General features: G+C 38.9%; 1 protein-coding gene across 1 annotated transcript in view; it reads left to right on the forward strand.

Annotated features, from left to right (window-relative positions):
- Rab3c (RAB3C, member RAS oncogene family) overlaps positions 1 to 14,944 on the forward strand; it is a 252,878-nt gene that overhangs the window by 20,525 nt on the left and 217,409 nt on the right. The window contains exon 2 of the mRNA XM_077795774.1: positions 5,041 to 5,268. Coding sequence (XP_077651900.1) covers positions 5,041 to 5,268 — 228 coding nt within the window. The remainder of the gene's footprint in view (positions 1 to 5,040; positions 5,269 to 14,944) is intronic.

Consider the following 14,944-nt stretch of genomic DNA (forward strand, 5'->3'; position numbering starts at 1 on the left):
TCAGAGGCGATCTCTGGTCAGTAGGACTTCGTCAGTAGGACTTCATCAGTACGACTTCTGGAGAAATTAGAATTAAAATTTAAAATGGCACTTCAGTAAGATCCCTGACCTGTTAATGAACCTGAAACAACTGCACAGTTGCTTTCCAAGGCAGTGAGTGACTCTCACAAGTTAAGGATGAGCTGCAAACATTCTGAATTCTGAAATGACATATTGTGGAACTCTCATCTATAGGTTCATATATTCAACAGATTAAAAAGTTGATGGTGATTACCATTTTGATGAAGGTCTTAGATGAATCTATAAAATACATATAAAATTTAGGAATGGTACAAATATGAAAGGGCTAATTAATATTTTTTGATGAAAAGGCATGAAATGATGAGATCAGAATTGAATTTTAAATTAAAAAGCAAGCATAAATATAAATAGGTTACATATAAAGGTCAACACTTCCATACGAACAATAACTTTCCAGTTGTGACATGAGAAATGGGGAGGCATGTGTTCATAGCAATTAACAGGAAAAACGAGCTGTCACTTTAGGAGACTTTACTGTCAATCCAAGGGTGGTGAGTACTCATTGTACTCTGCGTTGACCAGATAAATACCTGGAACATTGTGACCAGTCATGGGTGCCACACAGGGGAGTTGGAGGGATGTCAGTTTTAACCTGGTGGGATGTGTGGTAGTTTTCAGATACACCCTGAGTGGGGAGAAGAGCTAATGTAGTTGGTGTCATCTAAGCAGGAGGAGGGAAAGCTTATGGAACCATGATTGGTTCAACAGATCCCTGATGGTCTCTAGGTGTCAAAGGAATTGACTCTCTTAAGTCAGAAGGCAGAATCTAGAACACATTGGTGGAGGATACAAGGAAGTCTATTTTTACTATAAGAAAGAACTTTGTCATAGTGGTAGCTGTTCAGCAGGCTGCTTCTCAACATCGTGAACCTCCTATCACTCAGTATGGAGGGCAGGCTAACACTCTCACTTGAGATGCTAAGATGCTGTGAAAGGGGCTCTTTGGTAAGGCTTTGTACTCCCCTGAAGATCTTTCACAGATCAAACTCCGTGATAACTTTCATTTTTGAAATTCAAGATTAATGTTATTTCAAGAATTACTTTTATTGATCTTTTATGAAATGTGATTTGCTCTCTGTGAGGTGACTTTATGCCTATTCATGTTTTCACATTTCAGCTATATTTTCCCATAAAAATTTGATAATGTTCACATAACTTAGTATTGAGAGGTTGCAGTAAGTTTGCATTGTGACTGTCCTTGAGCCCCTTTGACATTCATATGCTGTCAAATTGCTTCATTTGTATTCTCAGCAAGATTATGAGTGTCTCTCCATTTTCTAGGTGAGGATTTATTTCATTATTCTGAAATTTACAAAATGAGCATACATTCCCAATTCACATTTTTGGCCACTAGTGCATCTTATTAGGAATACAAATTCATTTTCAAATAGTGAAAACAAACAAACCAATCTGCAAAAATGGTCTTCAAGAATAAGTGGGTTAGTAAATTCTTCTAATTAGTCCTTCAAAGGCTCTTCCCCAAAGAAGATTCCTCTGGATACACATCTCCAACTGTTCCATCTCCCTCATCTTGGACACCCTCTTATGCTCTCATCACATGATTTTCTACCAATACAGAAAGGTATATCAGCTCTCAAAATTGCTGATTTTGCTTTTCTAGTATGTTTCTCTCCATCTGTATCCCCACAATTATATTTTAAAAAGTCTATTGCTGAGAGCCATTGCCAAGTAGGAATGACGCATCGAAATTTTCTTGTCAGCCTACCCCATGTTGCTTAGAGGAAGGACTCTCCATTGTGGAAATGGGCTTGTCTTAGACTCGGGTCATTTGCAGTGACATTACATATATGCTTGAGTAAGGTGACCTTGCTCAAGGACCAGGGCAGATCCGGTTTTAGGGCGGATTAGGTTTTAGGGAGTATCAGGCTCCTTGGGTTTAGGGCAGTTCCAGGTTTAAGGTGTACCCTGCCAGGAATAGGGCTTATCCTGCTGATGAGAGCCTGGTAGAGAATGTGAATTTCCCCAGAATGTGATTGTAGAGGGCCGGTGTGAGTTCGGGAATAAAGAGTTGCTGTTTGAATCTACAAGGTGTGAGTGGTTCATGATTTTGTGCCCAGTCAGACTGCGGCAGTCTATATATTGATGATGCCTGTATGTCTTCAGCTTGGGAATCAATCTAATTTTGGAACAGAACCTGGTTAAGTGCAACAGTCTTCATCACATTTTTAAAAAAAGCCACCTGGAAATCCACAGGCCTCAGTTGGAATATCACCTCAGGGTCATGGAGTGCAGCCTATTGTAGGCTGAGTATGTGAGCAGCCCTGAGAAATTCAAGCATTATCTTTTCCGACTGCAGCTTAACTGAACATTCTGAATCCAGAATCTGGAATTTAGGCTGAAAAAAAATGTAAAAGGACCTTCTTAATGAAGTCCATTTGCAGGCCTGTTGATTTAGATACTAGCTCCTACAGTGAGTATTAATTGGTAAAATGGATATATCTGCAGGAATGACAGTGACAAACAAAGTAGGTATCTGGCTTTCAGGGCATCAGAAGTCATCAGAGTAAAACTCACTGTTCAGACCGATAGTCAAGCATTGTAGCTGCATCTGCCCTTGTTTGGCTACCTATGCTGGGGGAGTTTACCTTAGCATATGGGCTGCTGTTATGGCAAACAAGGGTGTAATATCTGTCTGTTTTAGATGTCGTTTGTGCCCAATAGCAAACACTTTTCACAAGTTGTCATAATTATTGAATATAGTATGATTGCATGGATTTAAAAAGAGAAATACTTAAGCTTATATTTAATAAGAAAATGTTAGTCAATCAAAATGTATTCTCTCTCTCTCTCTCTCTCTCTCTCTCTCTCTCTCTCTCTCTCACACACACACACACACACACACACACACACGTATACCACTGATTTTAGACAGCTGCTGTTATCTTAGATGAGCCAGCCTGAGTAACTATTAGCTGTTTCTAGTATTTCACTATCTTCTAGGGCATCTTTTGCCTTCCTATTCCCTGTATCAGTTCATTTTTTAAAAATTTTTAAAAATATTTTTAGTTATAGATGGACACAATACATTTATTTATTTATTCATTTATTTATTTCTGTGGTGCCCAGGGTCCAACCCAGTGCCTCCCACATGCTAGGCAAGCACTCTACACTGAGCCAAAACCCCAGCCCCCAATAGTCCCTCTTCTGTTACTGTAATAAAATTCCTGATGCTCGGTACTTTATTTACAAAGAGGTTTGTGTATACTACCAGTTTGGAGGTCCAAGAGATAGCTTCAGCATCTGCTTGGCTCTGGGGAGGGCATTTTGGCTACATCAGAACATGGTGGATGAACCATGGTAGGAGTGCGTGCCGGAGTGAGAAATCACATGGTGAAACAGGAGGCCAGAGCAATTTAGGGGTCCAGTTTGCTCTCCTGGAAACTAGTCAATGTCCCTTGAGAACTACATTATTCCCTTCTGAGGGTCGTGACTCCAATGACTAATGACCTTCTACTGGGTCCCGCCTCTTAGAGAATTTACCATCTCAACTCTGCCACTTGGAGGACTAAGCTCCTAGCACATGACATTTGTGTAAACACTCAAATCATATCCAATCCATAGCTCTCCTCAAGGGAGGGACATAATTATTAATTAACTTTTAAAGAAACGAAAAATAGATGTCTAGCTTGATGTTATTCAATAAAATTGCGACTATGCCAACATTTTGTACTTAAAGTATCTGATCTAGTAGTTAACAGCCTCATGTGGCTAATGTGATTAAGGAAGTAAATTTTAAAATTTATTTAATTTTAACATAATTTAAATAGTCATATGTGACTAGTGGCTATCACACTGAATAGTACAGCAATCCTCGAAGAATTCACAGCATCAGAAAATGTACTGAGGAAATGCATTAATTATCAGTGCGATTCACCGTTTTGAAATTTCTACATTGGATTCAGTGATACTCAAATGTTATATCAGTTTTGCTAGATGTTAAAATCACTATTAATAAAGAAAAATAACCAAATTAACTGAAGTATTTATAGTTAGTAAAAGACCATTCTCTATTGTATACTGATTTGAAGATCTGCATAACAAATCTATCATCTATGATTTTCATAAGCATTTAAAATTAGATTTTTTTCCCCATATCTTGCAAGAGAGGAAAATGGTATGCCAATTTAATAAGAAAGCCAAAGTTTTAAGCCAGTAAGTGGTAGAACCAATGACTGGAGTCCAGGGAAGATTCAGCACTAATGCTTTTCACAATGAATATTCCTCAACGGGTCTGGTAGAGCATGGTGCTCAGCAGAGTCAGAAACATGAACTCTGGCACCAGCTGCCTGATTTGAATCCTGCATCTACCACGTAAGCCTTAATTTTCTCATTTTAATATAGAAATAAGAAAGGCATCCACCTCACTGGTTTGTTATGAGGGTAAAGTAAGTTAACAACATCTGGCATATTGTTTAAACCATCAGAATTGCCTATCATTATTTTTAATTTGAAAGAGACTGTCCTTTGTAAAGACGCTGATTTGATATGATATTAATAGATGGAATACTTTGGGTGTATTTTCCTAAGAAATAAGAGAGACTAATAATTTAGATAATTCAAGAAGAAACACCCTGCTGTTTAGTCACTTTGGTGTCTTCATCACTGAGATTGCAAGTTTCAGAGCACTCATGGTCTGACCGATTCCTCACATCTTTGCTTTTCATGTTACCCTTAGAGATGTCTCCTTTGGTGTCTTTGATTGGTTCTGAATGCTGAGCAGTGACAAGCACCAACACAGCTGGAAAGAGCTGTAAGGTTTGCAGTTCTGTCTTCCAGCAGGGAATTATTGCCATGGATACCAGCATCAGAGAAAGACTGGGGAGCACTATCCACTTGCCTCCTGAGTGTCTGACATCTGTTTCTGGCAAGGCCTATAACGAATGTGCTAGTAGTTTATATCAAATGGGAGACTGATGCACACCTGTTTTCCCTCCACAGATGGCCTCAGCCCAAGATGCCAGATATGGTCAGAAAGACTCCTCTGACCAGAACTTTGACTACATGTTCAAATTGCTGATCATTGGCAATAGCAGTGTGGGGAAGACATCTTTTCTGTTCCGTTATGCGGATGACTCCTTTACATCTGCATTCGTCAGCACAGTTGGGATCGATTTCAAAGTAAAAACTGTATTCAAAAATGAAAAGAGAATCAAGCTCCAGATTTGGGTAAGTGACTTTGAACTGACAGTGTTCTTCAGTCTGGGGTGGTGGACATATAAGTGTGTCATGGAAAAACTTTCTGCCTTTTTCTGTCTCCATGGGATCTGCGAGCTTTGATTTCTAGTTGCTTTGCGGTAGAACATTCTGTTTCAAAGACAGTAGGGTGACACCTTTTGAAGTCATGGAGAACAAATTATGCTTTGTTGTCAAGTAATGCTCCTTAACAGTTTTAAGAAGGAGAAAAAAGCTAAACTTATGTTGTCTTGTGGCAGAAGGAACACTCAGTGAGAAGTCCAGCTCCGCCTTTTATGAGCTGTGTGACCTCAAACAAGCCCGTGAGTTTTTCTGTGACATTTCTACAGTCTATAAAATGGGCAATGCAGGTCTGACCTTTTAGGACCCAGGAAGTAGCCTGCCCTGGACATTGTAAAACAGAAGGTTAACAACCAAATTACAAGAAAAGCTGGGATCTGATCCTTCATAAAGTTCCTGCTCTGACTTTGTACATGGTCTATTTGTAGTTCACAAACTTTGTGCCTTCAACTCTAAAAACTATGTTTTTACCCTCAAATGAAACAAAATAGTTATTTGAAACAGGACATCTCTAGGCAGAAAATAGCCCACAAATTTTGAGTGCATTTGGCTAGATTTCTGCCTCCTTCCACTGCCTGAAGAAGATCAGATGTTTCTTAATTAAATGGTTGAACTAAATTTGGGAGACTCATGAGCAAAAAAAAAAAAAAAAAAAAAAAAAAAAAAAAAAAAACCAGAAGAAAAATGTATTTGGGTAATAAGTCCAAGGTAATATAAGAGATGAAGTAAAACCAGATCGGTGACAACACGAAGGGTTTAAGTAGTAAATATTTTATGGACTCCAAAGTAAGTACTTAGACAAAATGTTTTTGCAGTCAATTTTGGACCCCTTTTCCTGTTCACATGCCCCTCCACCACTCAGATGATTCCAGCTATAAATAGGCATTTCCTAAGAGGTGTTTACTCCCTCCTTCCAAGATACTTCTGACAGCTTCTACCATTTGGTGCTGGTTCCATGATGTAGGACTGATGGTAAGTCTTCTTTCTTCAATATGGAAAGCTTAAAGAGAGACAAATCCCAGAGCATGATACTTAAACTTTTTTTTAAAAAAATAAAACAGCCATTTATAAAAATATTTATATAAACAGAATGACCTTCAAATTTAAACACTAACTCTTTGTTAGTGTTTCACTTATTCTGACTCTGGAGCCTTGCAAGTCTAACTGAAACTCATTAGAACTTGGACAATTGGGTCTCAGAGAGAGTACCTTCAATGCTCCACCATCTCCTAAAGTTTGAGAGGGTGTGTGCTTAGGAGCTTGACTTCAATCAACATAGACACCAGCCATATACCCCTGTGGATGGAGATGAAAAGAACCAAAGCAAATACTTTCACATTTGGGACCTGTTTTTTTTTTTCTTCCTTTTGAGCTTTAGGCAACCAAACATCATATGATAAATTTCATGATCAGGTTTAAGAAAGGCCCATTTACTCTCAGTATCTTTTGTGTATTTGGCAGCCACACATCTCTTAAATCCATTACAGTGTTCTTTCTACTAATATGAAAGAACAGTCATTCCTCTGGCTGAAAGCTTCTGTTTTTCTCCTCTCTTGTTTGTCTTAGAGATATTTTAAAATGTTGTAATCATTCAGACAAAACAACAACATGATGTGTTCAACCAGTCTTATAATTGTTAGTAATTTTTCAGTCTAGATTTTTTTAAACGTATGGGACTTTTTGTTTATTTAGTTTTTTTTATGTGGTGCTGTTGATTGAGCACAGTGCCTCACATATGCTAAGCAAGTACTGTACCACTGAGCCACAACCCCAGTCCTCAATCTAGATTTTTGACAGAAATCTTTGTTGTGATGCAAAATCATCTATCCTTAATGTAAAGAAGATTATTTATCATAATTATGAAAATACTTTTTTTAAAACATAGTGCTGAGCCAGACCAGGGCTAGTTTCATTCACTGTTTTGACACTGAGATTCAGGGATTTCTGTCAATGTCTTCCTTCTCTGAGCTAACCACAGCCCGATTGGGACCCTCTAATTTCTTTTATTCTGTTACTTTCTCATGCTTCCCAGTTTCTGTAACTTCACACAATGCCTCTGATGTAGCATTCTCTTCTCATTTGTCTCTAATCCTCTATTTAACATTTTTTCTAAAACCTCTGTGTTTCTTCATAACTTGGGATCTCATTCCAGGACTCCTTCCCTTTTCCTGGGGACCCCCCCCCCACACACACACCCTACTCAGGGTCAGTCACACACAAAGCTCTTAATGCACATGAATCTAGGGGAGTAAAAATTACTTTTATACTACTATCATTTGCTCTACTAGATTTTGAAATATTTAAAAGAAGTACTATACAAAGATTTTGGGATTATTGACCCTGTAGCATAGTTAGAAGGAAAGATTAATGTTTATATAACAATTATATATTTCTACCAGATGCCAAATTGCAGCAACAGTGTATACATCTATCAATTATTGAATAAACATTCTCCATGCCTTATCTCTTAATTCTCACAACAACCCAACTTTGTATTTATTATAATTTCTATTTTGCCTAAGAAATCTGAAGGTGGGACAAATTAAATAACTTGTTTAGGGTCATATCCTGTGAATGGTAAGAGGAGATTCCGGGATAGATCCATCATCATATGCCAGTTTTGGGTGTGTGCCCTTCACCACTGTGCTGATATGATTAAGAAGCCTTGAATACAGTAGTGTTTTATGAAGAGCACTTGGTCAGTGTATCCTGGGATACTGAAAATATTTTTTGAAAGAGTCTGACTCTCTCAATGAATTGCAGCATTCAAGAGGAAATATAATAAGAAATTAACACAGTGGTATGCTTGCTTTTGATATAATGCATTTGTGCTGTAAAATATTTAGTAGAGTATAGTTATTAGTGCTTAACAAGTTTGACAAATCATTTCCTTGGGAACATGTTTAACATTGATGATTTGTTATCTCATTGTTTTATGAACCAATTAACTTCCCTTCCAAGCCTATAGTACTTTTATGCACTTATATTTTATTGTGTAACTAAGCTGTTAAGATGGTCACATCATTTTAGCCTATTATATATTTCTTTATATATAAACTGTTTTGCTTCAATCAAGCAAAACAGTTTCATAGTATGAAAACCATCATGGATTAGTTCACTGTCTGATTACCTTCACCAAGATAGGTTGTAGATATTGATGTGATTTTGATAACTCTATTAATGTTTAATTAACTATAAATAGAAACAAGCTGGGCTGAGGTCATGGCTCAGTGGTAGAGCACTTACCTAGCACATGTGAGGCACTGGGTTCGATCCTCAGCATCACATAAAAAATAAAATAAAGGTATTGTGTCCATTTATAACTAAAAAAAAAAAAAAAGAACCATGCTAGGAAACCAAGCTCTAGAGAGGTTAAGTGATTTGATTTTATAGTTAGTGCCAGAGCAAAATTTAAAATCTAGGCTTTTTGCTAAGTGGGCCAGTCTCATTTCTTCTACACCAAGATGAATCTCAAGGTAAATGCTATTCCTGAGAATTGATAAATCTCACATCCAGTTGCCAGTGGAATCTACTGGGCATAGAAAAATTAAACTTGAGGCCAGATTTCATATAGTATTTTAATATGTCAGAAAGGGAGAGCCTTTGAGAATACTCCCCTGGTATTTCTACCTTGATGGTTTGGTTTTTCTTCATGTGCTGCATAGAGATTTTCTGATTCTACAAACTGAACTACTGGAGTTTTCACCAGTCTGCCCTCCAACTAAAGCATTTTAACTGCTAGAAACATTTACCTCTCTTCCTGGACATGTTATACTTCCTCTCTATGGTAGTTCATTACTACCTTGGAATAAACTTGTTTAGAGAAAGGTCATCCTTCATTTGTACTTAGTTATTAACCTTGTATCCCTGCATGTTTATGGATCCCTCTGTCCTTTGGCATATTAACATTTCTTATCACATTTCTAACTTGTTATCATTTTTATGATTCACAGATCAAACATTTTTAAAATTTTAGATTCCAGTGTTTGGGCTAGTTCTTCATTGTGTGTATTTTTATGTGTGTGTGCATGTGCACTTCTTGCTGCTAGGAAGGTATTAGAAATTTATGATGACTTTTCACTTTAATCATATAAAATATATAGCTTGTATCTATAATATTTTGCTTGTAATTTAAGAAACAATTTAATAAAAGCTATGTGGAGTCGATTTCTTCCCAGAGAAAAGATTGAAAAACAGTAGTCATTGCTGTATTTATTTTCAGTGTCTAGATCAGTAGCACAAGAACATTGAGGCTTAGAGAAATGCTGGCAAACTATGGCAATTATTGAAATTTGACTTTCTAGATGGCCAGATGTGACATTGTGGGTCCCTTGACTGAAATGACAATTTCCTTTGCTTGAAGAAAGGATGGATTTTTTTTCTTTTTTTTCCTGTTTCATTGGGTTTATGCTCTTCAAATTCAAAACTCAGGGTTAACTCTAAGTAATGGAAAGTTCAGCCTGCAAAATATATAGTTCAATTATAGAAACTAGGTTTAAAAATAGGCAGGGGCAGGTCAGCAAAGGGAATTATTATTTTCTTAAAAATTAGAATAAGTTTTTATTGCTTTTGCTTTTTCCCATTCTCATTCTTGGCCGCTTCTTGTCTTTTGTCTTCTTCTTTCCCTCTTTCCCCTTCTTCCCCTCATTTGTGAGCTCTGACCAGGTTGAGTTATTGGGAAACTCACCCTCGGGATGTTCAGAGGTCAGAGCCATCTGATAGAGATGTTCACATTGTGCACTGGACAAAAGCATCAACCAAGGAGTCTAGTGGTGCAGCTCTCCAGCCAGAACTCTACCTGCTGAGCCTCCAGCATTTGTTTAGAGCTGTGCCTGTCTCCAGAAAGGGGTGCCTTTTCCTTTTCATAAAGGTGTTACCTGTTCATTAGTTATGTGCTGACAGCTCTGCATACAACCAAAGGTGATTTAGATTCATGTAGCAACTACATACGAAAGCAATGACTGTGTTAGAATCCAGTGAAAAGATAGTATAAATTCACCCAGCAGAGAATAACAGCTTTGCTTCCCAAGTGGAGGCCTGGAGAAAGAGGGTATTTAAAAAATATGTTTTATTTCTCTTTAGGTATGGCAAGCCAAACAGGTCAGGAAATAACTGTCATTGAAATGATAGTTTGTTATATTCATGGATTGCAAAAGAAAGGTACATGGTTAGGGTGCACGCAGGTGATCAGAAATTTCATGATGATCAGAGGCAGGAACTGTGGAAAGGGGCTTCTGCTTTAGTCAGATTTTGTGTTGCTGTGACCAAAGGACCTAACAAGAACAACATAGAAGGGAAAAAAATTTTCTTAGGCTTGTGGTTTGAGAAATTCAACCCATGGTTAACTGACTTCATACATTTGGGCCCAAGATGAGTCAGGACATCCTGATAGAAGAGCATGGCATAGGAAATCCACTTAGGACATGGCAAGAGCAAGGAGAGAGAGAGAGAGAGAGAGAGAGAGAGAGAGAGAGAGAGAGAGAGAGAGAGAGAGTTAGTTTCAGTCAAAATGTAAACACCAAAGGCACACACCCAGTGACCTACCACCTCCAGCCACACCCTGCTTGGCTAACAGGACCCAGTTAATCCATATCATCCACTGATTAGGTTCTACCTCTCATAATCTGATCATTTCACCTCTGACAACTCTTACATTGTCTCACACATTAGCTTTTAGGGGCCACCTCCTATTTAAGCCATAATAATCTCATTTGTGATTTCTATAGGAAAGAATGGGAAAGGCAGAAAAGCAGGCTTAGGATTGGCTAGTTTGGCTGTCCCTAGTTGTCTAGTACATGGCCCTGGGGTGACAGGGCAAGTGAACAATAGCCCAGAGTATGAGAGCCCCACAGGGAGATGGTTTGGTTGGTTTGCTTTTGAAAAGCAGACACTAATGAATTGTTTACTGTCTTTAGAATGACTAACCCAGAGAGAGCAGTTTACCTAGGGTCAGTAAGGCCTCAGTGTCAAAGCCTCAGAATAAAAAGTAAACAAATGGAAGACAAGATTAAAACAGAACAAAGGTTTTCAGATCCCTGGGTCACTGACTCTACCCTGGAAGATGCTGTAATTCTGAACACTGTCATCACAGGCCCTGTATATTTCTGTTCTCAGTATTTGGGGTCCTAGAACCTTGGGTCAGGAAAAGATCTTACAAATTTGCTGGTCCAGCCCTGCCATTGAATATCAATGATACTAAGAGTATCATTAATATGGGCAATGTTTATTGAACTATAAAGAATGTTCTTTATATGCATTTTTTTTTTAAAGAGAGAGTGAGAGAGAGAGAGAGAGAGAATTTTTAATATTTATTTTTTAGTTCTCAGCGGACACAACATCTTTGTTGGTATGTGGTGCTGAGGATCGAACCCGGGCCGCACGCAGGCCAGGTGAGCGCGCTACCGCTTGAGCCACATCCCCAGCCCTGCATTTTTTTTTTAGAATTTATTTTTTTGGCACAACCAAATGGTGTTATAGGTATGTTTTATAGATGAGGAAAAAGAGAATCAGAAAGGGTACAAATGTTGTCCAAGGTCATAGCCAAAATATCAACAGCAGTTTCCCAACCCTCATGCTGTGTGCAAAGCCCCTGTACTTGATCATAGTACATTTGTTTAGGGAGGCCAAGATTTGTTGGATTCTTCAGGGGATCTGATATTAAATCCTGAATAACTTAATCCTAAGCAAATGCTTTTTCCACACTATGTAATTGCTCATTAGCTTTCAGTATTCCCTTATTATCTGTTCCAAGAAATTATTTATAGTTTGAGAAAAAAAGTCAGTTGGAGCTTACTCTCTGCCAGCAGGAACACTTCATGCATTATCTGTTTTGTGTTTAAAACACATAGATAGCCCAGTAGGATGGCCTCAAAAATTCTTCCTGTACATTGTGGAATGCCTATTTCCACTGTTGAGGGACTTGCAATAAAACCAAGAGTGTGGAGTAAATGCAGGTGGAAAGATATTCCTGCTTGTAACCTTTGCATTCTGAGCTCATTTAGTTCCTGTCCACTGATTTCAGGGTGGTGTTCAAATCCTCCAGACTGTTTATAAGGAACCAACGTGCTCTGCCCAGTCTAGCTCCTTAGGAGAACCAGCGGAGCCAGTGACAGCTGCCAGGGCCATTCTCAGCGCTGTCATTTGTATGCTCTGTTTCCCATCACGTTTCCTCTAACTTACCATCTGCTTCTCCTGAGAGATTGAGAAAGGCGAGATTTCTTTTCCCTTCTGAGAAGAAGCTGATACTGTGTGCAAAATATCAAGATGCATGAAACGACTCACTCGGCCAGGCAGCTGAGAGCTGCAGCCCTTGCATCTCATTGTGTTGAAACCGCTCTCCTCAGCACGGACAAAATAGAGAGGATCTTGAGGGCTTTGTTGTGGGACTAATAGAGCTTGCCAACTGTGTGAGAAGACGGGAAAACAAATGTGATGGAAAGGATCACCCAGTGGATCAGTAACCTTATTCTGCCAAGGAGTAGAGAGGCGAAGCGGCTAGAGCAAGGACTGGTGATCCAGGGTCCAAAGGCTGACCCTGATTTTCACTAGTTGGGTGACCTCAAGCCCTAACTTCTTGTTTTAGTTAGACTTTTCACTGCTGTGACTAAAGGATCTGACCAGAACAACTGTAAAGGAGGGAAAATTTATTTTGGGGTTTCACGGTTTCAGAGGTCTTAGTCCATAGAAGGCCAGCTTCATTCTTCAGGGCTCCTGGTGAGGCAGATCTTCATGGTGGAAGAGTGTGGCAGACAGAAGCAGCTCAATGGTGAATAGGAAGCACAGAGAGAGACTCTACTCATCAGATACAAATATATACCCAAAGCCATGTCCCAATCCCCACCCACTCCCACCACAACCTACCACTTCAGTTACTACTGAGTTAATCCCTATCAGGGAATTAAATCACTGATTCACTTAAGATTCTTACAACCCAGTCATTTCTCCTTTGAACTTTCTTGCACTGTCTCACACATGAGTTTTTGGGGGATACCACAGCTACACTATAAGACTTCTCCATACTTCTGTTTACTGATTTGTGAAGTGGGGAGGATATAACACCTACCCCATAGCTACTAAGTATTTGCTGTTATAAATAATTACTCTTAGTACAGTACTAGTCACAAGATAGGCAATCAACAAATGTTTACTTTCTTCTTTTCTCAAAATAGTTTCCCAATGGTAAGTCTTTAGTACTCAGTTTAGCAGTTAAATTGAATCAAATGCTTGTTGGGTGCCAGGCACAGTGGTAAGTGTTGGGGACACAACAGTGAATGTACTGGGTCTGCTGTTGGAGCCCACCATCCCATGGGGAAATTGAATTCCAGTTGCTGTTGTAAATGATCCAGAGTACCTGAGCACAGGATGTGCAGGAAAAGATGCCCATCCTGTCCTGACTCCAGGCATCTTTCCCAGGGCATCCATATCTAAGCCAAGAACTGACCAATGAAAATGAACTATTTGCTTATTCAGTCAGCATTTATTGAGTTTTCATTGTATGTCAGACCCTGTGAAGGAATTTGGAATTGAAATGAAAACAAACAACAACAACAAAAAAACCAGGGCTGAGGTTGTGGCTCAGTGGTATAACACTTACCTAGCACATGTGAGGCACTGGATCAAATCCTCAGCACTACATAAATAAAAAAATTAATTAAATAAAGTTATAAAACACATGTACACAAAGAAAGTAAACAAACAAAAACATACAGAGTGTCTTAAGTACCATGGAGAAATAATCTGTGCACTCTCATAATTGAAAAACAAGAGTATGGACTGGAAGAGCTGTCTTAGCTGATCAAGGGGGTTCACACAAGATGATACCTGAGATGAGACCTGGAAGATAAGGAGTGAGGCTTTGTAGAATTGGGGTGAGCTGTCCTCTTGAATGGAGGGGAGAGGTTTTCTTTTTGTCCATGAGAGTCACCTATGAGCACTTATTGCCTACAAGTACTTGCTTGTCAATTTCTGGCTTTCCTCCCATATTTCCATCCTTTTGAGCATGAGTAGATTTAGAATTACTGGGAGCTGAAGCTTTTACAGTTTGTTGGTTCATTTTAAGAAAAGAAATACCAAGATATCTTTGGTAAAAGTGTCCAAAAGCAGATGACCATGTGAACACATTGTTGGGGCCCACTTAAAAGGAGCCTCAATCCCAGTCTTCCCTCGGCTTCTTGGTAATTCATCTTCACTTTTGTGGAAAATGCCTGTATGTCTGTGGGAACTGAAGAACACAGCGGGTGATGAGAAGCCCCGGAATGTACAGGAATGTACAGTGGGAGTGTGCAGGCAAAGGTGTCCACACAGTTGGACAAAGGAAGAACACTGTGGCAGGAAACGGGACTCCAGGACTGTGGAGGAACTTACTTCATATCTTGAGGTATTAGTTATCCAATCTGAAAAATGAAAGGGATGGATTAAATGAAAACACAACAGAAACAAAAACTGGCATTCAGCCATACCTTCTGATCCAGGTAGAATTGTATGTGCTTTCTAGGTAGTAAACATTTACTCCTCACAAAAATCCTGTGAGATAGATGCTACTCTTATCTTCAGTTTGCAGATAAGGAAGCCGAAGCACAGAGCATGAATA

This window comes from Urocitellus parryii, chromosome 1, assembly GCF_045843805.1.
Source record: "Urocitellus parryii isolate mUroPar1 chromosome 1, mUroPar1.hap1, whole genome shotgun sequence".
Classification (NCBI taxonomy): Eukaryota; Metazoa; Chordata; class Mammalia; order Rodentia; family Sciuridae; genus Urocitellus; species Urocitellus parryii.